Source organism: Vicugna pacos, chromosome 2 (assembly GCF_048564905.1).
Source record: "Vicugna pacos chromosome 2, VicPac4, whole genome shotgun sequence".
NCBI classification, from domain to species: Eukaryota; Metazoa; Chordata; class Mammalia; order Artiodactyla; family Camelidae; genus Vicugna; species Vicugna pacos.
In genome coordinates this window covers 58,468,401-58,495,124 of record NC_132988.1, presented here as the reverse complement: position 1 = coordinate 58,495,124, position 26,724 = coordinate 58,468,401, and the positions used below count along the sequence as shown (strand labels likewise).

Genomic DNA, 26,724 nt, shown 5'->3' with positions numbered 1-26,724 from the left:
TTTTTTTTTTTTACAATGAGTTCTTAGCAGTGTGGATAGGATGATTTTCCTAAAATGTCTATTTAAGCATGTCATTTGTTAGTGATTTCTAAATCCCTTACCTGCCTGAAAGTTATGATCAGATGACCTGGACTGCATACCTCTTGTACCCCCTCACCTCACCTGTGTGCTCCAACCATTCCAGCCTTCTCTCTGCCCTACTAAAATGTCAATCTCACATCCATTTTAGATGATTTCGGTATACTTTTTCTCTGTTGACTATGTTTTCCTTTCAGTTTGCATATGAGTGCTTATAATTCATGATTTGGCCTTTATGACACCTTTACAAAGGTCTTCCTTGCCTTCCTCATGTAGAGTAGATGCCTTCTACAACCAGTAAATATCATGTTAATCTTGTTTTAAAATAGCATATATCAGTTTTTTGTTTGCATATTTATTGTCTAGGTTAGGAAACTTTTCTCTTTAGTTCGTTGTTCTTAATTAAGTACTGTTTGTGGCAACTGTTAAGCCTTCAATAAATATTGTTGAACAAGGGACTAAATTGATTTTTGTTACCATAAATATGAGTCCAACATGGAAAATTGGAAGAAAAGATGTAAAAAATAACCAATAAGTCTTTAACTCAGACAGTATATACATTATAGTATGTATTATCTTAGTGAATTACTTGTTAATGTACTATTAAAAAGTAAACATTGATTTAAAAAAAACTCATAATGATACTCCTTCAGATATGGCTCTGGAATCTGACAAAGTAGAGAAAAAATTATATGATTTTTTTTTGTATTTGAGTTAAATAATTTAAGACTAAATTAGATCATAAGCTATGCATTGTCTATGGAAACACAGTATATGTGTAGTGAACAGTGAACTGTGCTTTGCCCAAAGTAATGTCTTGCCTTTACCTTCAGGTTCTAAGAGATAATTTATGTCATATCTGGTAGGAATATCTTTGTCTAGAGTCCAGGGCTAACCACACTGGATCTCAGAGTGGAGCTGGATCAAAAAACATCAGAGTGGGGCCAGGCCATATCAGAAAGATCAGCCATATGATTTAGAGTGAGAGCTTCAGGTCATTTATTGTCAGATAGTTTTGAGGCTGAGAGCAAGCATTTAGGCAGTCAATCAGTCCATCAGTCATACCTGTATAATGAAGTTCCAATAAAAACTCTAGACACCAAAGCTTCAGTGAGCTTCCTTTATTGCCAATACTCTGCTTGTGTTGTTACATATCAATGCTGGGAGAGTAATATGTCACGTGTACAAGGGAAGCTTTGCGTTTGGAACCCTCCCAGGCTCTACGCATCTCTTCTCTTGGCTAATTTTTGAACTGTACACTTTCCCTATAATAAATCATATTGATTTTAGTGAGTTCAGTGACTTATTGTACTTGAAGGTGTTTTTGTGAACCCACTACACTTGCTGTTGGTGTCAGAAGTCAGAGAAGTTTTGGAGACTGTGCCCTTAGACTTTGCAGTTTGGCTAACTCTGGGTAGTATATAATCATGGGAAAGAAACTCATAATTTTCTTACAGATTTTAACATTTTAGATATGTATGGAATTACAGAGAGTAGCTATTCTAATATTTCGTTTCACAGAAGAGCATCAGGGAAGTTATGATTTGCTTCAGTTCACAGAGCTGGTTTGGTGGCTGGGTTAGGGTTAGAAATTAGATTTATCCATCCCAATCTTTTGGATTTCCCCACTATTCCATGTTATTTAATATAAGATTGGCATGATAAGTATCACAGGATATATTTGATTTCTATTTTAGAAATAAAATTATGACAGTTCTTATATTACAAATCAGTGAAACATTCATCGATTTCATAGTATCCTGTCTACAAATATAAACCTAGACTAAAACTTGAGGTTTAATTATATGAGAACTATCTTTGCCTGAAAATACCCATTATTCACTAGAGGAGCTATACTTATCTGGATGATGTTTATGGTACACATTATTGTCACTGATTCAATATGTTTACGTGCTAGGTTTTCTTTGGCAAATTCTTATTCATCGTATATTAGAATAGTAAAGTGATGTTAGATTCATACAATTATCAGAACCATATACACTGACAATGGTGAAAAGTAGACACTTTCAGTGAGGCTAAAATGACAGCTTTAACAACAACAAGCACACCTTAGAAGTTCTTAGAGAACTAAACATATTGATATAGGGCTAGCAATTGAGTTCTTAAACATTCCCTCTGTATTTCATATGAACACTTTTTCTGAATATATTTTCCCCAAAACACCTGATAGTTTTAAAAAATTGGTGTCCAAAAAAGGACACTATTGTTCTTCATCAAAGTAGTTTGACAATAAGACACCTCACAAGCACTCTGCTCAGATGTAGCACAGAGTCACGTATGTTTTCCCCAACAGGAAGGACAAAGAACAGTCCATATTGATCCCTAGGGAAATATACCCTTCGTGTGGGGACAGTTGGTGGTCTTATGTTCTGTGAAAACCAAAATATATTGCACATGAATGGAATTTTTAAGAGAAAGGCTTTTAAACTTTCCTATCATTATTGAAAAGCATTTTTTAGTACCTGTTGTTAAGTACTGTTGTTTTAATAAATGCCTGTGATGTAATAAAGTGTAAAATAAAGTGTAAAGTTACTTTGTATTTGCTCTTTTGGCATTTGGGGCAAGGGGTTAGACTCAGTGCAATGAAAGAAATAGAAGTGACACTTTCAGAAAACAGTCACCAAATATGTTTGGTTGTAATAATAAGTTTGCAAGAAGCAATTTTGCAGAGGTAGATACGGATCAGATGTTTGGGTTTTGAATGATAGTAGAGTTAGTATTTACTGTGTAGACACATGCCATTGACATATTTTCATGAGCTAGGCAATGAGGGAATATATACAGATGATAAATTAGTGAGAGTAATCTCACAGTAGTATGTAGAAAGAATTATAAGTGAAAATTAAAGAATTAGAATGGTTCTTGGCAAAAAGTTGATAAGCACACCAATTAGGAGATAATGAAGTACGCCTCATAACTGTGGAATGCACAATTCCCCTAGTATGCAAAGAAGAATGAAGGCTAGAAATAATCATCTCTCTTTAATATGTATTTTTCAAAATACTAGGATTCCAAATAGTTTAATTGTCATAGCACTTTTTCCACATTACCATGTTCATCTCAAGCCAATTACATACAGTGTAATTGTGATATTTTATTGAACATATGTTACTTTCATTGGAGTTAAGAGTATTTGATAATTATTTGTGTTGCTTTATTAACAGTGACACAAACTGATGTAGCCAAGTGTAGAATCAAGGAGATGGCATCTGTAATGTTGGTTCTCTTGGCATGAAAATAGAATCCCAAGAGACATCATTTTTTTCTCCATATCTTAAATTATGACAGAAAAATTATGTATTGTTAAATAATAATCATTGAATTTTATTTTTGAATATAGAGTTTACTAATTATATATTTACAGTTCCTAGTTTTCTATATTTATTAATAATAAAAATTAATTTTGATTTATTCCCTTTTATAGATTAAAACAAAAATATTCACAGTTTAAATTTTTGTATGAATTCAGATACTGATTTAAAGTCCACAAAAATCTATGGACACTTTTCCTAGAAAGTGAAATACTGTAACATAATTTTTAAGTTTTAGTATTTTAGTACTGTGGTACTTGAATAACTTATAAAATCATTTACCTTTCATTAGTATAAATAGAAGAGTTAGCAATACAGGCATAGCTTTAAGAACCTCATTTTGCTAATTTTTTATTAAATATAAAAATTAGCAAAATGAAAAAATAGTAATCAAACCAAAACTTTATCCTTTTCACATATTTATAATGCCAATATGTTTTTTAATGAATTACATAGAATCATCAGTCCTGTTTGCAAAATGTTATGTTTTTGGACTCGTAGTGGGAAGCCTTAGAGGAATTAAGGCAAATTTTTAAAAAATATTTATTAAAAATGTATTTTGATGTGTTCAGATCTATAAAGTTAATCAGTACCTAGCAAAGAGCAAGCTGTGTTTGGAAATACTTCATGCTTGCCATGTTGAAAGGTGAAGATAAATCTATTATAATGATTTAATATGCTTTATTTACCCAATCAGGAAATCAAAACCAAATAACTCTCCTTGGAGCAGTAATTATAAAGTATTGTCATTTTAATTTCTCTTTCCAAAAAATAGCAGTGGAATCATATCATTAAAAATACATGCATGTATTGGTGTATTATCTTCTTCACTTCATTCATAGATGTGCATAACTCAATTGTTACTGAATTGTATGTGCCGAGCCTATTTAGTCAATCTATGGAAACTCCTATGATGAGATTAGTAGAGAATGAAAGGTATATCCTAGTAGCACCTGATCATAATGGAGAATGACTAGAAGAATGCAGACTAGCTTAACCATCCCTTATTAATCTGAATAATTCTCTTTTCTCTTTTTGACCAAATAATGATAGAGAAGTTCTACTATGTCATTAAATATTACATAAACAACTGTTGAGGTCTAGAGCATGTCATATCTTGGCTTTTAGATATTTTAAGGCTGCTTGTAAAGTCCTTCAACTAAAATATAACAATATAGAAATGCAATTAATACCATCTTTATAATACCACAATTAGAGAATATTTTAATAATTTAATAATTTCCTCTGATGGAATTATTTCTTTTATAAGCAACACTTCTTTGTATAGTAAAATCTCAGCTTGCTTTATTTCTTGCAGGATCATAATTATTGCGTTTATTGCAATAAAAAAACAAGAAAGACTAAAGGGTTATTTTAGAATTAGCCTTATGGAGTAGTTACATATTAATGCAGTGATGAGAGCTTTGAGAGTTTTTCTTTTCAACTCTGTAGTTTCAGAAATTCAATTATTTCAGCCAACAGCAACCAGGCTCTGGAGGATTAATTCACAGTAACGAAACATAGGAGACTGATTTATAAATGATGATAACTGTTTTATTTATTTATAAAACAGACGTATTTCTTTACGGGAATACAGTTATCTTTAAGTTCTATGAGGAAAGAAACCATGTTTGTTAGTCTCATTGTTAAATCCCTAGAGTTTAGAAAGTTGATTTTTGAATTACTTCATTAATAATTATTTAGTTTACTCTTAATGGCTTAAAGTCATTTGAGAGATTACATGATTAATTAGTATTGTTGACAGATTTTTTAAATGTTTGCTTACGGAATACTTAGTAGTAATTGTGCTTGATTTATTATCTAATTTATTAATATTATGAATTTAGTAAAAATTAGTATTTCATTACAATTAATCAACTCTTCTCATAATACCCACATAAATCTTACATGAAAATAAATTGGAATATGTATTAAATTAAATTTTCCATGCCTTTAAACATTTATAGATTTTATATAATCAAGTTCTTCTCAGTATTTTATTACAATACCAAGCCTAACATATCAATTTATCTAAAATGCTTAAGCACTTTTAAAAAAGGAAATTGTACATATTACAGTGATTCCAAAGCAAAGCAATATGCTTACCCTAAAACTGGTTACAAATGTGCTCATATTAGGAATTTACATTTTTTTTTACCTTTTGCCTTCTTATACTTTGCTGATATGAAAATTTTCATATTTCCCTGGGATTTCAGAAATATCTGGGTTTATTTTTACACTCCCCTAGATTTAGTTATTATACAAGACTTAAAAGTAAAAAATTTGCACATTCTGGGTTGTTGACTAGATAATTTTTTGTGTAGTCATTGGAATTTGCTGTACATTCAGAAGTGATTAAAACTCAAGATGCTGGCCATCAGATTGGACTTTCCATTTTCAATTAAACTTGGTTTTCTATGTTCTTATACCTTCATTTAGTAAGTTCAAGCCCAGCTTTTAATTTTGTGCAGTATTGGTGTTCTCTCACAAAATGGTTTACTTTTAAAATTTCAACTGCAACTGTTACACAATGTTCCTGTTTTGATATATATGCCTGATATTATTAACACTATTAAAAACTCATGGACTCTGATTATTCTCTTTATTATGTAGAACTAGCTATGTTTTTAATCTACCAGAAGATGAGAGACTATTTCTTCTTAGTTACCACTTCTAGATATTCCACTAATTTATCCAGTGTCTGGAGCACACAGTTGTGCCCTCTGGATACAGGGTATGATTATTAATGTTAATTAAATGCTGGACTCCTTTTCCAGTTGGCTGTTATGTGTGACCATTTAGTGCTGATCAGTCCTTTCTATTCATGGTACAGAACTACTTTTAAAGCTGCTACTTTTCTTACCAGTCTTTCCTTGCACAGATCAAAAAAAACCCCATGTCTTTATATTATAAACATACATAAAATTAGAAAAAATAACCATATGATTAAATACTTATTTAAAAAATGAAAATTAAAGATGTTCTACCCTGTTTGTGTTTTTGTGTGTTTGTGTGCGTGTGTGCGTGTGTGTGTAATGCCACTTTATATCCTTTACATTAACTTTTCTGTTTGAGTAACTCTTAGCGTCTGGCAGACTCAAATTGTTTCATTTAGCCATAATGATTACTGTTTGTTATTGTTGTTGTTTGTTTTTTTATGTTCATAATGTCAGAGTTAGCAAGGGAAAAGCCTTAGGTTGCTTTCCTTAGCCTTTCAAAACCACCTCCAACTTGTTTTTAGACAAACGTTGTTTTCTGGCAACAAAAGAATGTTACAGAAATATTCTGTTTTTTCTGTCCTCCTCTTTTTTCTTTTCCTAATCGTTAAGGATCCCTGGTTCTTTTTTGTTGGTGGATATTGGGCAAGGTGTATCTCGACTGCCCAAAGGTGCTGGCTGAGGCAAAAGTGCTCTTGCTGATACTGGTCTATTTTAAGGAGAGATTTGGAAAAGATACTTCTTTTAGGCCTATGAGTTCACATCGATTTTTCTTCTGTAACATGTTGCTGCAGCTACTCTCCTTTTCTTATGAAATTTCGCCGCTTCAAAGACTGTCCGCCACACTAACAAGAAAGTTTCTTTGTAAGCAAGGTATCAAAGCAAAGCAATTTAAAATAAGCAGATTGGAGAACACTTCTTCTAGACCAGTGGTAGATGGACTCCTGCTAGTCCACATATCAAGGGTCACCTGCAAAATGAGAATAAAATAAGAACAATGTAGTGAGTTTCCCAAATTTAATTTGTTTAGTTTGTTGGTGTTACTTTTTAAAATTATATGTTAGGATAGCAGTGGCAGAGTTTTAAAATATTTCCTTGTTAAAAAAATGAAGTCTGTTTTTAATTTTATTTTCCAAACTGAAAGTGGATGTGTTAACTGTCAAAATTCAGAAGAGGGTTGAACAATCCAACCTTGAAAAAATTATGTATGTTCCTGGACCTCAGGAACTGCTGGATCCAGGAACCAGAAGACCTACTGGTATGATACTTCTCATTTTTCAAGTAGACTTAGTCTGATCTTAACCATGCAATGAAGTCCAAGGCTCCTGTGGTGTGCATCTTGCAATATCTATCACCAAAGAGGAACTTTTCTCATTTCTCTGAAAGGGCTATGATCGGCAAATTAAATGTGGTTAAAATACTCATCTTGGACTATTCAGCAAGGACAGGAAGTTTGGCTAATGTAAGAACCATATTGTCTTCTGGAAGCTAGGTGGATCAAGTGAGGTGGTTCCAAATGAGCAAACCATAGAAGCTTACAATGTGGAAGTTGTCCTTACTTGGCATAACAACAAAACATATGCCAGTACTCATTTATTTCCTTTCTTCCTTTGTTCTGATCTTTATTGCCTTCTAAATGTTGTTGGTTGTGTAATTTTGCTGGAGCTGCCATAACAAAATACCACAGACTGGGTGGCTTAAACAGCAGAAATTTATTTTCTTACAGTTCTGTTAGCTGGAAGTCCAAGATCAAAGTGTAAGCAGGTTTGATTTGTCCTGAAGCCTTTCTCCTTGGCTTGCAGATGGCTGCCTTCTTCCTGTGTCCCCCCATGGTTGTTCCTCTGTCTGTGTTGTCTGTCCTAATATCCTCTTATAAGAACACCAGTCACATTGGATTAGGGCCCACCCTTATGAGCTTATTTAACTGTAACTTCTTCTTTAAGGGTACTACCGTCAAAAGTAATTACATTCTAAGGTACTAGGGATTAAGACTTCAGATTATGAATTTTGGATGAAAATAGTTGAGATCATAATATTGGTCAATGAAATTCAAAATACAAGTATATAATTATTTAGGCCAATTTGAAGCTATGTCAGTTACTACCCTTTCACTATAAAACACTTATTTTTTTAACCAAAGTATGTATTCTTGACTACTCGATTAAGATTCTCTCATTTGGATACTGCTTAATATACGCTAATAATGATATCTTTATACCACCTCCTTTTTCTAAACTCTGAATTTTCCACAGTCAACTTCAGTTATTTTTTTTTATTGTTTCAGTATTGTTTTGTATTTTTGAGAGTGGCAGCTTATCTTTTGTTATCTACATTTTATAACATCTTTTTGATGCTATTATAAATAAGCAACTTATTCTCAATGGGCTATTCCTGCCACAATATGTCATAGACCGTCCAAGAAACAGTAGATTTTATTTACAGTTTAAATTATTAGATACCTTTTAATTAATACAGATACAATGCAATCCAATGCAATCTAATACAGTAATAATTCCCTGTAACTTTCATTTACAGAAAGAAGCCTTTGTATTTGGGGATGTTTATTACCTTTGAAACTGTGCTCTATTCACAGAAAACATGTGTTTCTAAAGTTTAATAATGTTTAATTCTATTTTTTACAGTGAGAATGGTTTATTTATAATTCGCAGTATATTTACTTTTAATCCCAAGAACTAAGAAGCTCAGTGTCCCCTTTGATAATATCATTAGGCTTTCTTCAATGAATGTTTACTTTTTAAAATATAAATTATGGTAACATTCAAATCAATGGAAAAAGTAATCTGAAATGTTGTGGCATCATTTAGTAATTAGGTTGTTTTTCTTGATATCCTATTTTTTGTACTGTTGTTATTTCAATCCTAGTCTTTAACTGTAAATTCTTGCTTTTCTTAACATATTCACTACCAATCTATACACAGATATACAAATCAGGACTTTATTCTTCACTCAAGAAGTTCTATTGCTGTGCATCACTGTTTTCCTTCAAGAATTCTCAATATACCGTTTGCTATTTGCCCTCTTAAAAAAAAGATAAAGAAACAATATAGCTCTAATATTTATGACATTGTGAAAATCAGTAATTGATTTTTAATCTGATTGACATTTATTTCTGTTGTTCATCCCTCTTAATCTAAAGCAAATGCTTGGGAAATAGTAACTGGATCCCCACTTCCAAACACAATGTAAATTAATGTCTCAGGATTGGCACTGTATATAAAAATTGTTTGAGAAGCAATTCACTCAATGTGTCAGAAGACTGTTACACAGATTTGAAAGATAAATATTAGAAAAAGAATCTAAAGGTTTAGTTCATACACGTCTATATACACGTCTATACGTCTATATATATAAGAATTAAATTTTTTATAGTAATTATTGAAATTTTTTATTGGGCTGATAGTTTTAAAGCTTATAAGATAATCAACAATTCCTGGGGTTCAGTTAAAGCATTTTCTGTCTAATTTTGAGCTCTTTTTTTGCTTCATGGCATCTACATGTAGTTATTTCCTCAGTTTCTCAGTGATTTGTTTTCTGACTATTGATTTTGCTTTTTCTCCAGGATGTTTTGAATAATTTGGGCTCTTGTGAATTGGATGAAGATGATCTAATGCTTGATTTGGAATTTTTAGAGGAACAGAATCTTCGTCCTTCAGGTAAATGTTGAATAAATGCATAGTATCATACAACTCTATTCCTATTCATTTGGCTTCCATTGACAAGCTAAATATTATTTAGGCTGCATTCAGTATTTTCTATCCCCAGTTAGTATATTCTGTGTGCAAGGCACATGGTAGGTACCCTGGACCCATGATTCTGGTGGTCTTAAAAATCTATTATGGAAATGTAAATTCTGTTGGAAGATAATTATAAAAGGAAAAAAAAACTATAAAAGAGTTACAATCCCATTTTTGTTTATAATACAACCAAATGAAAGTTTTGTGGATCTAGATTTATGCTTTCAAATCTTAAGCTACCTCAGTAATAACTGTGGAAGTTAGTGTTGATGCAGTAAGGTTGACCTCAAAATTAATAATCACCAGTAGCAATCACAAACACATACATACACATATAGTGTAAGATAAATAAATTATTCCTGAATGAATTAAGAATGGAGCCCCACTGTATTTGTAATAGTTTAAATTTTTATTAAAGCATAGAGTGCAATGTCTTCAAATATCAAAATTATTCTCTTTGAAGTAGGAAATAGGAATTAATTTTTCAAATTTAGATATCTGACTAAAAAGGCAAGCTTTTACTTATTTTTTTACTGCTAATAAAACCTTTAACATACTATTTTCAAGTTAAAGTAGAAGTAACATTAAATTTGAGTTTTAAAATCATGAGTCTTAGTGAATACATTTGAGAAAATCAATCTCTTGGACTTTATTGTTCATGTATTGAACTTTCAGGAGTTAGGCATAATCTCTAAGATTTTTTCCAGCTGTAATATTTTATGATGAATTTTTGTTTATGCAGTATTTTTATATTATAAGTAGTATCATATTAACAATTGTTTAAAAAGAGAAATAACAATATTTACACTTTCTTACACTCCATTTTAGGCTAATATCAAAAAGAAACTACTTAAAACTTTTTTTTCTGGTTAAATATGAATTTACAATAACCATTTCTTGAGACGTTCTTCCTGCAGTTGATATGACAGATATTCTTTTGAAAATGTAGATTTTTCTCACTTTTATGCAGATACCTTATATAATTTTGGCATTCATGTGTATTTATCTTTAAAGAATTACACTAGGTGGCAATGTATACCTTTTGGTGGGAGATTTGTCAATATCTAGGGAAACTATACGTACATTTGCCTTTAGATCCAACTATCCAACATCTAGAAATTTAATCCTAAAACAATGGAAATATACAAAATAATATATGCAAATAGCTATTTGTTGCAAAATATTTGCAAAAACAAAATGGTGGAAACACCTCAAATATCCTTCAAGAGAACATTTATTGAATATACAATGGTGTACTAAGCAGTCTTTAAAAGGAATAATATTGATGTCTTTATGTGCTATGGCATGATTGTAAAGATATACTATCAATGGAGAACTTTGCAATAATGGATCAGACTGGCAGTACCTAAAATCATTGATCTCTAACGGCACTACAAGTGTAACAACTAGTCATTTTGTCCCTCTTAATGCAATGAGTAGAGAAATTCACAGCAACACCACTCCTGCCCACAAGTACTTTAATCTAAATCTCTTAATTAAACCATGATTTTACAGGAAAGGTTGGAATGAGGGAAGAGGGAATGCTAAATGGCATGATGGAATTTCAGGCAAAGAAATATAGGATGTAGAGAATTCTACGGGATAAATGGTCTGGTTTCTTTAACAACAACAAAAAATGGCATGATGAAAGTGGTAAATGCAATGTGACCTGTGTGTTGGCAAAACATAAAAACACTATACAAATATATTTCTGAATTCTCAAAGAAGTTTGAGTAGTGATGGAAGTATTATCACAGAATTATTTTTTGGGGGGGTGTTGAATATTTTTCTTTGATTTTGTCTTTTAAAGAAAACACATTATAGAAATGTGTGTGGTTGAAACAATATGGTATCTGTGATTTGCTTTATCAACAAGTATAGAGGAGGAAATAGATGAAACAAAGCTGGCAAATTATTGAAAATTATCAAAGCTGGGCAGTAGGTGCTGGAGGCATAAGTTTCATTGCTTAATTGTAGTATTTTCTCTATTTTGTGTATTTTAAAGATCTTTCACAATAAAAATAAAACCAAGTAATAAACAGAATTATAAATAACATAGCAATCTCAGTTATGTTTGGTAAGCAATCATGATAAAGAGCAAAGAATGACTTAAAATTATAAAGAGTTAGCTCAATTTATTTGCTATGAAACAAAAATGAACATTTGTAAACTTTAGTTTCTCTTTTATAAAATAATGAGTGTTATGTACTTCATTAGTTTATTATAAAAAGTGATATAACAAGTATGATGAATCTCCAGAGTCAGTTTCAACGTGCAGATAACTTCATTGAAGCCAGAAATAGGGTACTTTATGTATCAACTGAGTTAACAAAGTTGTTCATAAGATAAATGATGCTACTTTGCATATCTGAAATACAGTTCTAATAAATGAGATATTCCTTAAAGTGACTTGGGTTTGTTTAATGTTACTTAATAAAGTGTTTTTTGAAAACCAATTTCACTTTGGATGCCACATTATGGGTTTTTAAAAAAGCCACTAATATCTGTTTATATATATAAGCTCAGAAAGAAGAACTTCTGGTTAAATTGATTTGACACAATTTATTTTCTTTTTTAAGAAACATAATTAAAGGCTTTCTCAAAATGTAAGAAGCTCATTATTGATATTTGATATTGATAAAAAGCTCATTAATGCTAAACATTCTAAAACGATGGTTTAAATAAAAGTGATTTTCAAAGTCTGAAAACTAAAATAATGATACAATTAAATTCTACTATTTACATTATTGAAAATCATAGAGGGTTTTAAAAAATTTCATTAGAATAAAACATTAATTTTGGGGTATAAGGTCTTATTAAAGCAAAGATTTATAGCAGTTTATAATGAAGTTTACTATAATGGCCAAGATGAGTTTTGTGAAAGACCAGAGAAGTATTTTTGTTTTTAAAATATTAAGTCAGATGTTTCTAATAATTGTCATGTGTGGCATATATAAATTTTACTAGTTTAATATATAATTACTGATGGTTAGATTTGCAAAGACTGGAGAAACCATCATGTGTTGGAAGTGTAGGAATTCTGCTGTTCTTTTTTACTACAGTAATTAGTACATAGTAGATGCTCAATTGATATCTGTTAATGTGACTTTATTTAAAACATAGTCAGACACCTTTGGACATGTGTATAATGAAAAACATGAATTGAAAATAAAAACGAAAATTAGTAAAGTTCAATCATTTTCTTTTTACAGAAAATCAATTACCTTTAATTAAGAGATCAGTTTTTCTGGACAAAACTTGAAAATCTGTAATTTAAATTTTTTTTTCTGCATTTTTTTCCAAATGTATATTGGACACTTTATATTGAACAATTTAACATGCAAAGAGGCATTCTAAAGGCCAGTGGAATGCATAATAAATGTATATATATGTTAATATTCACATAATATTAACTACTGTTGAAAGATACACTACTTGCAGTATAACAATATGAGTTAAAGCATATCAACCAGCCAAGTGAAATATCAGAATAGAATAAGCAAAAGAGTTGTGTGGTTCAAAGTCTGTGTCATACAAATGCTCATATACTTCTACATTTGAATATACATCTGTGTATTTCATCATGTTGTTGTTGCATTTTGTGCTTATGACTTGTGCTACATAAAGACTGCTATTACTGTAGTCATAATAATTTTGGAGATCTTTTAATATGTATGTTATTTCATTCTTTGCTATCTGCATTTTCATCTAAAAATGAATTATAAGTTTGCAGTTAGACTTTTAAAAGTTTGTTTTTGACCAGTGCTGTGAACAATTTGAATAAAATTCCATGAATTCTTTGAATATATAAATATACCTATGGAGTCCTAAATGAACATACTTCCTTGCTAAAGAAAAGAGGTAGTATGAATACATTATAGTACAAATAAAATATTTGTTTAAAAGTGCAATAAGTAGATATTATCTTTTTTTTTAATGAAAGCAAGAAAGGACAATTTCAATGAAAGAAAAGTGTCTGAATTCAAAATGAGTTGCCAAAAGAGACTTGCTTAAAGGAAAAAAAAATAAAAGCAACTATTCTGAATAATTTATTCTGATCTTGGCATTATCTAATATTTTTGTAAATTCTAAGCTATGATTCTACATTTAAAAGCCTATGGATAAACCTTCCAGATGTCTAGTATGTTTTCTTAAATTAATGCTTAAGTTACTTTTCTGGAAAATATTTTTTGAACAACTAATATGCATCATATTTAAATACAAGATTATCAATTTGTTTAATACCAGACATTCCATTTTCCCTGTGGTAAAATATTATATTTATTATTTCTCTATTTAATAAATCATTTATAATGCACATATGACCAAACAGTTTTTTTTTAATTTAAAAATATGAGATACTATCATTTATACATTGATAAACTTAAAAATATTAGGGACTCTTCTCATATTTTATATCTCTCATCACTCTTTTATTCATGTTTTTGCCACAAATTGAGTCATGCAAGATGTTAGCAGTGATGTTGGTTAGATATACCTCAACAGTCTTTTGAAAAATTAAAACAGTAACAAAATTTACTAGCATTTAGTATGACTAAGACTCAGATAAGTGACCTTAACATTTTCTTTACACCGAAATACATGTTATGAACTATATAATTTGTCGAAGGAGAAATACCAGAAGTATATTTTGCCTGAATTTTTCTTCATGTAGTTTTACATTTTTGTGTTTAGGAATTTTTTCTATTAATTTAAACATCTTGCAAAATAATCATTTGAGAAAAACAGGATAATGATAAAAGAAAAATATGATGAAGCCACAGGTCAGTTTAGAGCACAAGTATTACCACAGAGAGCCAAAAATGCTAGTTGGAGTATACTGCTAGCTTATGTCAAGAAAGAAACAGAACCAATTGCATTATTAAAACTATATACCATGAATCATTCAATCAATCAGCTAATGCATTTTTTTAAAATGAAGGAATTCTTGATACTAAGAACTGACAGAAGAGGGGGAGGGTATAGTATAGCTCAAGTGATACAGCATATGCTTAGCATGTACAAGGTCCTGGGTTCAATTCCCAGTATCTCCTCTAAAAATAAATAAATAAATCTAATTACCTACTCCCCCCACAAAAAGAACTGAAAGATATTTTGCTCACATGTCTCTATAAAGTATAAACGATCTGACATCAAGAATAGTTTCCTCAGCAACTTCTTTCAGTACAAGCTGGTGGCATCATGCTACCAGTTCAGAGAAGAATTTCTAAATGGTGACACATCAGTGTAGCAAAAGCTGGGAGCTTTATAAAGATCTTGCTTAATCCAAAAATAAAATCTAGTTCCTCATCCATACTTCATATTCCTAGGATAATTTTAATGGTGAAAATAAAGTAAATGTTGTCAAGCATTTTCTTCAGACATAAGGTAATTACCATAAAGCCTGATAGAATATCTAATATGAAGCAGTGTTACTTCCTGATGAGTCCTCCAAAATGAACTGTTTGCAAAGTATATAACTGTTATGTAACTGAATAAGATGTCTTCTACAAATAGATGCAATCAAAACACCAGTTAAATATCAAACAGTGCATACTATTCAATAAAGAATAAGAATTTGAGTTTTGGTTTTAGAGCATTTAGTCTGTAGCTGTTCTTTTGCACAATAAACTAGAACAAGGTCACATGGCTGTCGAGGCGGCCTCTGGTGTTATCTTCATAGTGGCAGAAGCTGATGGGAAACATACACATGGCTAATTTGACAGTGAAGCATCATCATTAACTACATGAGTTAAAGTTAAAAGGAGAGAAGGCTGAAACACATCTTGGTGTTACCTGTTTGGAACATATTCATTAAAATACTATTTCTCCAGTTCTTTCCTTGACTCTTTTTGTTAATACTAGGAGTGGGAGGAAAACTGGATGCCTACAATAAGCCATGCTCTTTTCTAAACTATCTCAAGTTATCTTCACAGTAGCTCTCTGAGAGGAAATTGCATTTTAAAGATCCATTCAAATTAAAGAGGCCACAAATTAATAACAAAAAAGAGCAGGCAGTTTGGAGACAGACACAACTAAGTTAGAAGAGCAACTTTGCCACAATAGCCTTCGGCAAGTGATCCAGTCTTTCTGAGCCCTTTCCCCTCATTTGTCAATTGGCAATAAAAATATCTATCTCAAAATATTATCCTACCCAAATGGATGACGTATTTACACGTGAAGTGCCTTTCACAGTTGCGTAGAATAAAGTAGGAGCCCAGTACGATTTGCATACTTCTCTTGAACTCTATAATTTCTTGTCAAAGAATTTGTCCTGTCACTGGTTATTTTTTGTAGTTCTTAATTTCCTAATGCTTCATCATTATTATATATATTTTTAAATATGCCTTCTGATTTGAATTTTTATTATCTGTGTAACATATTAAATGGTAATTTGTTAGTACTAGTTATTCAAAAATTAATTAAGTCACTTTGCTTATAATCTGTGATACATTTCTTTGTGTTCAAATCAATGCAATTAAATGCATGAAAACATTTTTTTAAATATTAGTTGTGTCCAAAATGCCACAACATATTTAAAATAGCAATTTTTCAGAGAAACAATAAATTCCTGTGTTAAATATTGTGAAACTTATTAACCCAAATTATTAATGTTCAGAGAGAAAGCTAGGCTATTCCTTTGTATTAAATTTGATGTTTACAATTTGCAGATGAGTTACTCAATTGAAAATATATTTTAATTATTTATCATTCTTTGATGAAAATAATGTAATGATCATTTGGATGACTGGGTGAAGAAATTTTAAGTTGTTTTTGTTACTTATTTTGGACATTATATCTAAAAACACCTAGGGCATTGTCTCTTGCTATATGTCCAGATGTAAATGGGGAAGTAATGGCCCAATGATATCAATTAGGAATTAATTAGGTAGTTGTTAAATTATTTTGAGTTTGATGAACAAGCACTATAAAATTCTGCAGTGAGTTAGGAACTCCTCCTGTGCCTATTAATTAAGTAGGTAATTTTTGTTATTAATTTTTAATGGATAATAGCACAGCAGAGCTGAGACGAAACCCTAGTGGCTTTGCTAATCTGAATGGTAATGTACAAATTGCAACAACATTCACACAGGGAAAATTATAAACATCAACTATAAGTTTTTACAAGCTTTGGTATGTCTGGATCATAAAAACTGTGTGTGTGTAAGATATATTCAATCTGATTATATAAAGCTAAGAAACATGACACTTAATATTGGAAGAATAACTTAGTAGCTGAACATCTGGACTCTGGAGTTAGACAAATCTTAGCCACAGTCAGGCTGTGTAAACATAAACAAATTACTGAATCTCTCTGAGCTTTGCTTTCTCATCTGAAAATGGGGACAATGAAAGTACCTACATCATAAGTTTGTTGTGAGGAATAATAAAGCATAGCAGAATTATTGTCACATGTTTGGCATGTAATGTTTTAAGAATTATAGCTAATTCTATTTATGCAGTATGCATGATAAAATATGATATGCCTGAGGATTAATAGGAATTTGATCTTGCCAGTTTTGATGATGTTTTCAGTCTCTTAGTGGAAGCTCTCAACCACATTTGCAAGTGTAGTATTTCTCAAATTTTAAGTATAGAATACCACAAAATGAATGTTATGACTATCATCAAACTTACACAATTATGGCATTAAATCAAATCATAGAACAATGATAAGTAACATTTATTAAATCTATGTGCCAGGTAAATGACCTCTTTAACATTTGAGATAATTTAAACTTTGAGTCGTAAAATATTATAGGTAATGGATGTCCCAAGGGAACTCAAACAAAGTTTTGTTAACTTTGCTCTGTGTTTAATCATTATGATTCTTTTGACTAATAAAGTTAATTGATATAAATTTTAGAATAACAAGTACACTGAAGCTTTTGTTTCAGACTGACTCTTCTTCCTATTAACTTACTCAGTTATGGGCATCACTTATATATTTTTGCCTTTCACTTCATGCAAGAAGCTGAAATTCACTTATATTTTACTGGAGCATCTATGCTGTCCCAAGCACTGGTCTAGACACTTAGCCGTTTCTGTTTTTGCTTTGTTTGTAAGCCATAATTTGTAAGCACTTTGAATTACCCCATAATCCTAAAAACTATCTAGAAATGATTATTCTTGCTTTATAGATGAAGGAATGAAGACCCAGAAAAGTATCGTTATTGGTCCAGGATTACAGAGCCAGTAATGGCAGAACTAGGGTTTAAATTATACTGTGGTGACTTCATGCTACCTAGTGTTTTCACTAAACAGAGCTCTCAGTGAAGGTTAGTTACTACAAGAAGCAGTTATAATAAAAGTGCAAAATGTTCTTTGGTAACACAGTGTTTGAGTAATACTATAGTGAGAACAGAATTGTGACATCAGCTGTCATTTCATAGGCTTCATATCCTGGTGCTGTTGCTCTTTCTCATTTCTGCCTCAAAAGGCTTGGAGTACCTATTATCTGTTTGGTAGCCATTAGATGGCAGTCTTGTTCTGATAATGATAATAGTAACCCTGTCATACATTTGTATTCAGCTTTATAATTTACAAGGGATTTCAAATATGTTATCTCATCAAATTATCACAATAACACTCTAAAATAGGTGTTAATATATCCCAAGTACAGTAGAGGAAGCAAATGCTCTGTGGTTAAAAACTTACTGAAGTTCATATAGCCGGTATTAACCCAGATCTTAACATTAAATAGTAGGATTTTTCACTATCTTTCTGGATATCCTGCTGCTTCTAATTTTACATAGTACGATTCTAATGTATTTGGTTATGTATTTTCTAAGGCCACTGAAAATCATAGTAACATCTTAGAAAAGGGGAAAGGGTTGCTTCAAACAGGCACATTGGATGTGGTGAAAAAAAAGTACCACTAGCAAAAAAAGCAAAAGAAAAGGCAAAAAAGCTTTGAAAAGTAGACAGTCATAAGGCAGAAGAAATAGTATGGGGTTATTTGATGTAAGAACAGACATCTCCATTCACATCAGCAGGTCATGAGGCATTACTGTATTGCAGTATATTTTTCTATTGCATTTAAAAAAGTATTATAGCCCTGAATCATCAAGAAAAAAAGGTTATATTCTGCATACTCTGCATATGGTAAGCTATATTATTCTCTTAAGAAATACATCTATCTGAACTGGGTTTTTTCCTCTTTAATATGTTAAGAGGAAAATTTTCTTAGTTCTTGATAAATTTTATCCAGAAAGTATCATTTTATAAAGATTCCAGATTGCAAAATTTTGAATATATTTTAAAATACTTTTCATGTAAGTTTTATATTTCTCCCCATACTTTTTCCCCAAGTTCTTGCAAACGACTGACTAGACATAAGAAGAGTATGTGAGAAGGCTTACTAATTTCATTCTTTAAAAAGCAATAATTTATTTGTAGTCTACTGGTAGGATATAGGGATCACAATATAAGTTAAACTCGAGACTATTCAATTATCCAGAATATCTATTTTCAGGGTTGATAGTCCAAAATTTTAATGGTTTTATTTATTTGTTGTTTTTGGTTGATAAGTTCATTCACTGACCAATTAGTTACTTTGTTAATTTGATTCTTCACTTTCAATTCCCATTTTTTAAGTTTTAAACTTACTATTTTTCAATATGACATGCACCTGGGTGCATTGTTTTTAGTATTTAGTTCACGATGTTAAAAGGCGTCCTTAAATGACAAAAGAAAGACTCTAAATGAAAGAGAATTTCAGATATTATGAATTCTGCTTCTGCTCCCCATGAATATTCAGAGTTAATGGTCTTGTTCAAGGTCACACAGTTAGTTTGTGGTAGAAACAGTCCTGTTAATATGAAATTGACTAGCTCCATTTAGTAAGAACAATTGCTATTAAATTATTTTTATTATTGTTGCCAACAGAGTAAATCATTTGTATTTGTGGGTTTAAAAGTGACTGCTGTTTTGCCTGTCAGACTTCGCTATACTTCAAGAGGATTGCTTTAGCGACAAAGAAGGCTTTTAGATGAAACCATTTTTAAGATTTAATCAACTGTAGTAGAAAAATGCTTACACATTCTGACCTAATTTAATATTAAATGACAACAGTCTTAATGAAGTCATAGAATTTACTTGTAACCTGCTATTGTGGCATTTCCTGCCGTTATAAACTCTCTTCTGCTGTGCAAAAGGGCAGTCAAAGGCCCAGGTTCGTTAGAGGATACAGTCAAAGGAAAAGATTTCTTTCATTCAGCGTGATTTTTCTGAAACAATTAGAAAGAAAATATGTGTCTCAATATAAAATTTCAAGGCCTTTTACAATTATGTGGTGACATCTCCGTACAATTGCTTGAATAATGCCAGCAGCATCAGCTGCCACCATCCAAACGAACAAGAAATTAAGAAAGCAAATGCTGGTCTTTCTTCTGAGGAAGTCGAATATTTATGTATTTAAAATTGTTCACCAACAAGAAAAATAACCACTGACATGAAATAAAATTTTCTACAGTGCCTGAGGCAGAAAAGAGAGAAATAATAATGAACATTCACGCTACTACAACAAATGAAGTTGTAATTGTATACACTAAAAACAATTGCAGAGTTCCTTTCCCTTGGATTATAAGATCTTAATAGCATCATTTTATCAGGTGTCACTATGGCATCTTAACCCTTTTTTTGTTCTGCTTCTCCAACTTATTAACCAAAGTTACCAGAAGTTTACAGTGGAATAGGGGGTCTCTCATTCTTACAAGGACCACTTTTCTCTATAACCATACATCTTAGGATAGTAAGATAACTTAAATAAGACTAAGACTTGTCTGAATAGTTAGTAGATTTGAGTGAGCCATGATACTGGTGTCAAACGTAGGCTCCCCAACCTTTGAATAAGAAATCACTCACTTTACTGCTTACTAAAGTGAGGGGAAAATGCCACCTCCACTGAACTCTGGTTATCTTTTTGAGGGAAAAGAACAAATTAGGATTTATTGAGATTTTGAATTTGGTTTAAGGCAGATTTTTCAATTTGAAGGCTTGATTGGAATTGAGTAAAAATCATGACATAATATTTTCAGAGTGTAAGATTTATGGAAGCAGCAAGAAAAGGATTTTAAGATGAAAAGTTTAATGATTCTTAGGGCATAAGCTGTCTGTTGATGCTTCCTAAAGAATTGATAGGCCTTTGGAAAATCCTGCAATGAACAATGAAGTTATTTGTAATAGTTAAGTTATTCCAACAAAGACAGTGAAATAGTAAAATGGTATTCCTATAGACAGTCACCTATTTGGGAGTTAGTAGCTTTAGGTCTCAATTTCCCCACTGAGGGAGACAATGAATAGATCGTTTTTAAGTGGAGGCATGATCCATCCAGATTTTCCCTGTTGTTGAGATGTTATAATCACATATCAAGTTGTCATCTCATCATCCATAAAAGTCAGATTTTCCTCTTCTTTCTGCTGAGTGACCTTTTTCTTTGCTGGATCATTTCATGGAGCAGCAGCCATGTAACATCGTGTAAGACTCTGAAGATGACACAGGTGAACTCTGTGCCGTAAATGGTAAAAGAAGGATTCTGGTCAGGATTTGTTGTCCACTCGCAGCCATCAGTCAAGAGTAACCTGGATTAAACAGGAGACTAGACCCCATCCCCACTCTGAAGAACCCACAGAACCAGATACGGGGTTGTTAACCAAACTGCCTTAATTTTCTGATACCTTTACTTTGAGGCATACTTTGGGTATGAGGACAAAAGCTTGGGCTACAAATGGATATTCTGAATGAGGTTTAGATAGAAAGAGGAAATCTCTCCTGGACTAAAATATTTTAAAACTCTGTCTCAAATACAGTCTACTCTCAACATCCTAAAAATGATAGAATATATAAAAATATTCTCTGAGTAATAGGTGAAACCAGCTTGTCATTGCAAATATGTCCATATTTGAAGATGGTAAGAGACCTGAAAAGTCTTTTTTGTCTCCTTGTGAGATTTTTGTCTTCTAGTTAAACGTTACTCATATGCACTGAAAGATTGGGCTTTTTGATATCTTGGCACCAGTAATAATTTGGACCTGCTCCCTCATTAGAGTATTCATAGATCAGAAAATTATTAAAATACATATTATTGAGGGGAAATAATGATAAAAATACTCTAAAGAAAATGGAAATAAAGATTATCACTAATTTTGCCAGGTGGTTCTTATTAATAACATATTTTAATGATTTAAAAATTCACATTATTTCACATTTTAGTATCTCTGATGCTGATGTGTTCATAATTAAGATATTTCAGCATTGTGTCCTAGATTGACAGGAATTTTGTTTTTCTTTTTTAGAGTTATGTAAAATGTGTCTTGCAATCAATGATGTTTTAAATTTAAAAAAAATGTTTTAGATAAGAAAAAATAGGAATCTGAGAGACTCATAGGGATGAAGTATCAACCTGTGTATCTTTGACTTCAGATCTCCTCGGTTTGAAGAATCCAGAATACCTCCCCCCCAATTCTGGTTTGCTTAACAGAATCATATTTGCTTTTACAGTGTTTTATTATTTTGAAAGGTAAAGCATTTATCTTCTTCAGTATGGTACTAACTCCAGTACTTATAATTCTCTACTTGTATACATGAGATATCTAGCATATTTTATTTTGTGCTTATCCATGCATTTATATTTTTTCCTAGCCCTACCTGTCTTCATTGTCCTCACATATAAAAAACACTACCCTTGAGAGAAGAGATTTCTGTTACTAAGGATTACATTTTTGTCTCTCTACATTTTTATCACTCTGTGAAAATAAGAGAACTCAACTTCAACCATCACTTAGAAATATTGAACCCAAAGTCTCTCCCTCCATTTCAAATCTCTCTCATGATGTATAGATATATGTATTTAACAGGCCAGTAGCAATTTTATTCAATGCAGTTATATGCTTTAGATTTAATGGATTCAAGAATAACCTTATTCTCCCTGCCTTTTTATTTGTTCTCTCCCTATTTATTTCATTGCCTGATGAATGACACCAACATCATGTGGACTAAAAAAATTGAAAGCAAGTGTCACTAGTTTTAATTGTTTCTACTTTTTAGATATTCTTGATTCTCTATCTTTCTCTCCACAATTTCTGTTTCAGCCTTTATTAGGGCCAGCATCACTTTTCCTCTAACTGTAAGTTGCCCCCTTGGTTTTTAAGGCCCTTTCTCTGGCCCCAGTGTCCATTAGTGCCATCTTTGTCTTTGTTTTTGTTTTTGTTTTTTTGTCCCAGTGCCAACCTTGATGCAGATCTCAGGTTCTCGTTCAGTTTTTCATCTCTTACCCACTGCACAGAATGTTTCTATCAAATAAAAACTTTCGTGACTAATGTTGACTTCATTTCAGATTTTGGAGTCAAGGTGAAGTAATCATCTAGTTCCCGTGAGAGAGAAAGTAGATAGTATATTCAAGAGTTTCATTTGGCTCTCTTTTCTGGACTTTCTTCACTTTTTTTCCTACAGCCACATTCTTCAAATTCTGGTTGATTTTCCCTCTTCCCTTCTTTGATTCATGCAAAGCAGATCTACAGGCTACTCTCCAGGCAAGGTGTCAGCTGGTTTATAGGCACGGACTCCATCTTCTAAAATGGTTTAGCAGAGCATTTCCCAACAAAAACAGGGCTCTCCAACTACATTATCGTAACTCCTGCCAGAGGACTAATCTTGTCTCTCTCCTTACATATGCTTGTTTCCTGCTTTAAGTTTGACCTCTTATCCATTCTCCACATTGCCCACGAGATATTCTGACATGACAACCTGATATTGGTCACTGAACATATTTTTTAAAACTTTCAATATTCCCTATTACCTTCATTATAAATTTCAATTTTATTAACATGACTTACAAAGTTCCCAAGCTTCAATACTCACCACTTTTTCTTTTTTTTTTTAACATTTTTTATTGATTTATAATCATTTTACAATGTTGTGTGAAATTTCAGTGTTCAGCACAATTTTTCAGTCATTCATGGACATATACATACTCATTGTCACATTTTTTTCTCTGTGATTTATCATAACATTTTGTGTACATTTCCCTGTGCTATACAGTGTAATCTTGTTTATCTATTCTACAATTTTGAAATCCCAGTCTATCCCTTCCCACCCTCTACCCTCCTGGTAACCACAAGTCTGTATTCTCTGTCCATGAGTCTATTTCTGTCCTGTATTTATGCTTTGTTTTTGTTTGTTTGTTTTTGTTTTTGTTTTTTAGATTCCACATATGAGCGATCTCATATGGTATTTTTCTTTCTCTTTCTGGCTTACTTCACTTAGAATGACATTCTCCAGGAGCATCCATGTTGCTGCAAATGGCATTATGTTGTCAGTTTTTATGGCTGAGTAGTATTCCATTGTATAAATATACCACATCTTCTTTACCCAGTCATCTGTTGATGGACATTTAGGCTGTTTCCATGTTTTGGCTACTGTAAATAGTGCTGCTATGAACACTGGATTTCCAGAAGAAAATCTACTTCAGGATGACACCTGCACCCCAATGTTCACCACTTTTTCTACGTGCTAAGATTGACTTCCAGCAAATATTTAATGAAGGTGTACTATCAGCCCTAAGATTATGGTAGCAAACATGGACTATGTAGCATATGGCCTAATGGGCAAATTCTATTTTTAAATGATTGTTAAGGAAGAAGAAAAGCAGTGTGCAGTGAAAGGATATAGCAGTTTTGGTGGCAAGAAAAGATTTCCTGAGAAAAACATATAAGTTTTTATATGAAGCATAATGAGTGTTCAGTGAGGTGAGGGAAATGGTTTAGCAGATTGGGATTCTTAGAGGAAAGTGTGGCACACTGGAGAAATTCCAGGAAACCTAACATGCTTTGGCAAAGTAGGGAATAAATGACACTAAGTGAGTGACTTGAGTGAACCACATTCTCTCTCACCTATATGATCTTTCAAGTGCTGTTTTCTTATCCTGAAATGTTCTTTCCTTTTATTAACTATCAGTGTTCAGCTGCTAAAATAAGATCTAAAAAGCACTGATCTGTTTGAAGAGTCAATATGTGCTCAGGAAAAAATAAGTGTAATTCTCAGCAATGATGATAAGGGCTAAATAATATAAGACATTATGTTTAGGGGAAGAGATCTTTCTGTGGGCTGCAGTAGGTAGGACAGGCTTCAGGAGAGGTTGTACTTAAACTTATTTAAATAAAGTGCAATAAAGGCTCAGGTAAGGAGTCATTCTATGAGCAGGAATTAATAATAAAGAAGTAAATATGTACATATATCTGAAAATTAATAGAGGGCTAGACTGGCCTTTCAAAAGCAGAGATTACTTGTAAATTATATATACAATTTTTAATCCTGTTACTATTTTTCTTTTTTCTCATGTGTTTTTAAATAGGCAAAATCAAAGTAAGACTTTGTTTTTGACTTTTGCTATAAAATAAAATAATAAATATATAACTATTGAATAAATAGATAACTTGTTAACTTCAAATATATGACCCTAATGGTATATATCAATAAAAATCTTCATAAAATATTGGTCAAAAATGATAATTCTATGAATTGGGACTCGATTTTCTGAATAACTCTGTGCTTCTATTTCTAACAGAATTGTTTTTAAGTTGTTCTGAACAATTTTCTCAATGAAAATGTCCAAAAAATTCTAGATAATTATTTTTAAAATATTTTAAAATGTTTTTGTGGAATAAGATAATAATATATCTACAGAAAGCAAAAATAAACTTCAAGTGCAAATCTTTAAAAGTCAGTAATTGTCAAAATCAGTTTACTTTCTAACCAGACAGTAGGCAATTTGTAAATGTTAAGGGCCATATTTTGTCTAGCAGCCAAAGCTGTATTTATATTTTTTACTCTAGTTGTAACTAATATAAACAATTTTCCTAGTTCAGTTGCTCTTCTTTGAGGATTTTTCTTCTCTAACACTGGAGAATTAGGACAAAAATTACTAAAGTTATTTAAGAAGATATTATTTTATTAAAAAAAGGAAACTTAGATATGTTCTAATCCAATAATCTTTATATACGAGGAAATTTAAATCCATGCATAAAGTGACTTACTTGGCATTGTTTAACTTGTAAAAAAAATGGAACATAGAATTTGTGTTAATCTTTTGGATATATATTCTAATAACTAATGAATTTTACAAATTACAATATAAGTTAAAGCTTATTAAATGATCATGAATCTAGGTAATGTAATATAACACACTTTAATGACATCTTCTAAAAATCTGTGGTTGACTTTATCCAACAGCTATAGTCCAAAGCTATAGTGAGTATTTTTATGAAACATGATCAAATGCCCGGTGGAAAGGAGACAACAATTTGAACAAGAATTTTAAGTAAGGGTTTTTCTTTATCAGCTCAATGATCTTAAAGGTATTTACACAAGATCGAATGTAGATCTGAAATCCCAAGTGTATTTTAAATTTAATTTTACTTATATTAAGTAATATGTATTTACATGTACTAATTTTGAGCTTTGAGGCATGATGAGACTTTTGTTTTTCTAGAATAAAGCGAACTACACTCTTAATGATTAAAATGTAATTTTAATCAGCCCCATTTTGCAATCTAGTTTTATTATAGCCACCAGGAACAGAAACTCATTTCTCTAAAAGACATACCTATAGTTCTGTTTTATTAGCCAGATTTTCAGTACTGACAGGTCCTGCCTGACACAGTTTGCAGATGTGATACCCGTAGGTTCCAAATCAAACAAGTGTTACAGATACATTTGCTAATCTAATTTTAATTTTTCCTTTCCATCTTTTATATTTTCAATACTCCTCTGGAGATGGATATATTTGCTAAGACTACAAAAGCGTTATCTTATTATGCAAAATGAAGTTATTTTATTAAGCA

The 26,724-nt window shown here is 31.5% G+C and overlaps 1 protein-coding gene across 6 annotated transcripts in view; it reads left to right on the top strand.

The window, feature by feature from the left end:
• The window catches only part of CCSER1 (coiled-coil serine rich protein 1), a 1,130,224-nt gene that overhangs the window by 211,961 nt on the left and 891,539 nt on the right, over window positions 1-26,724 (top strand). For all 6 annotated transcript variants that reach the window (XM_072940467.1, XM_072940491.1, XM_072940473.1 and 3 more), the window contains exon 4: window positions 9,708-9,801. In XM_072940467.1, coding sequence (XP_072796568.1) covers window positions 9,708-9,801 — 94 coding nt within the window. The remainder of the gene's footprint in view (window positions 1-9,707; window positions 9,802-26,724) is intronic.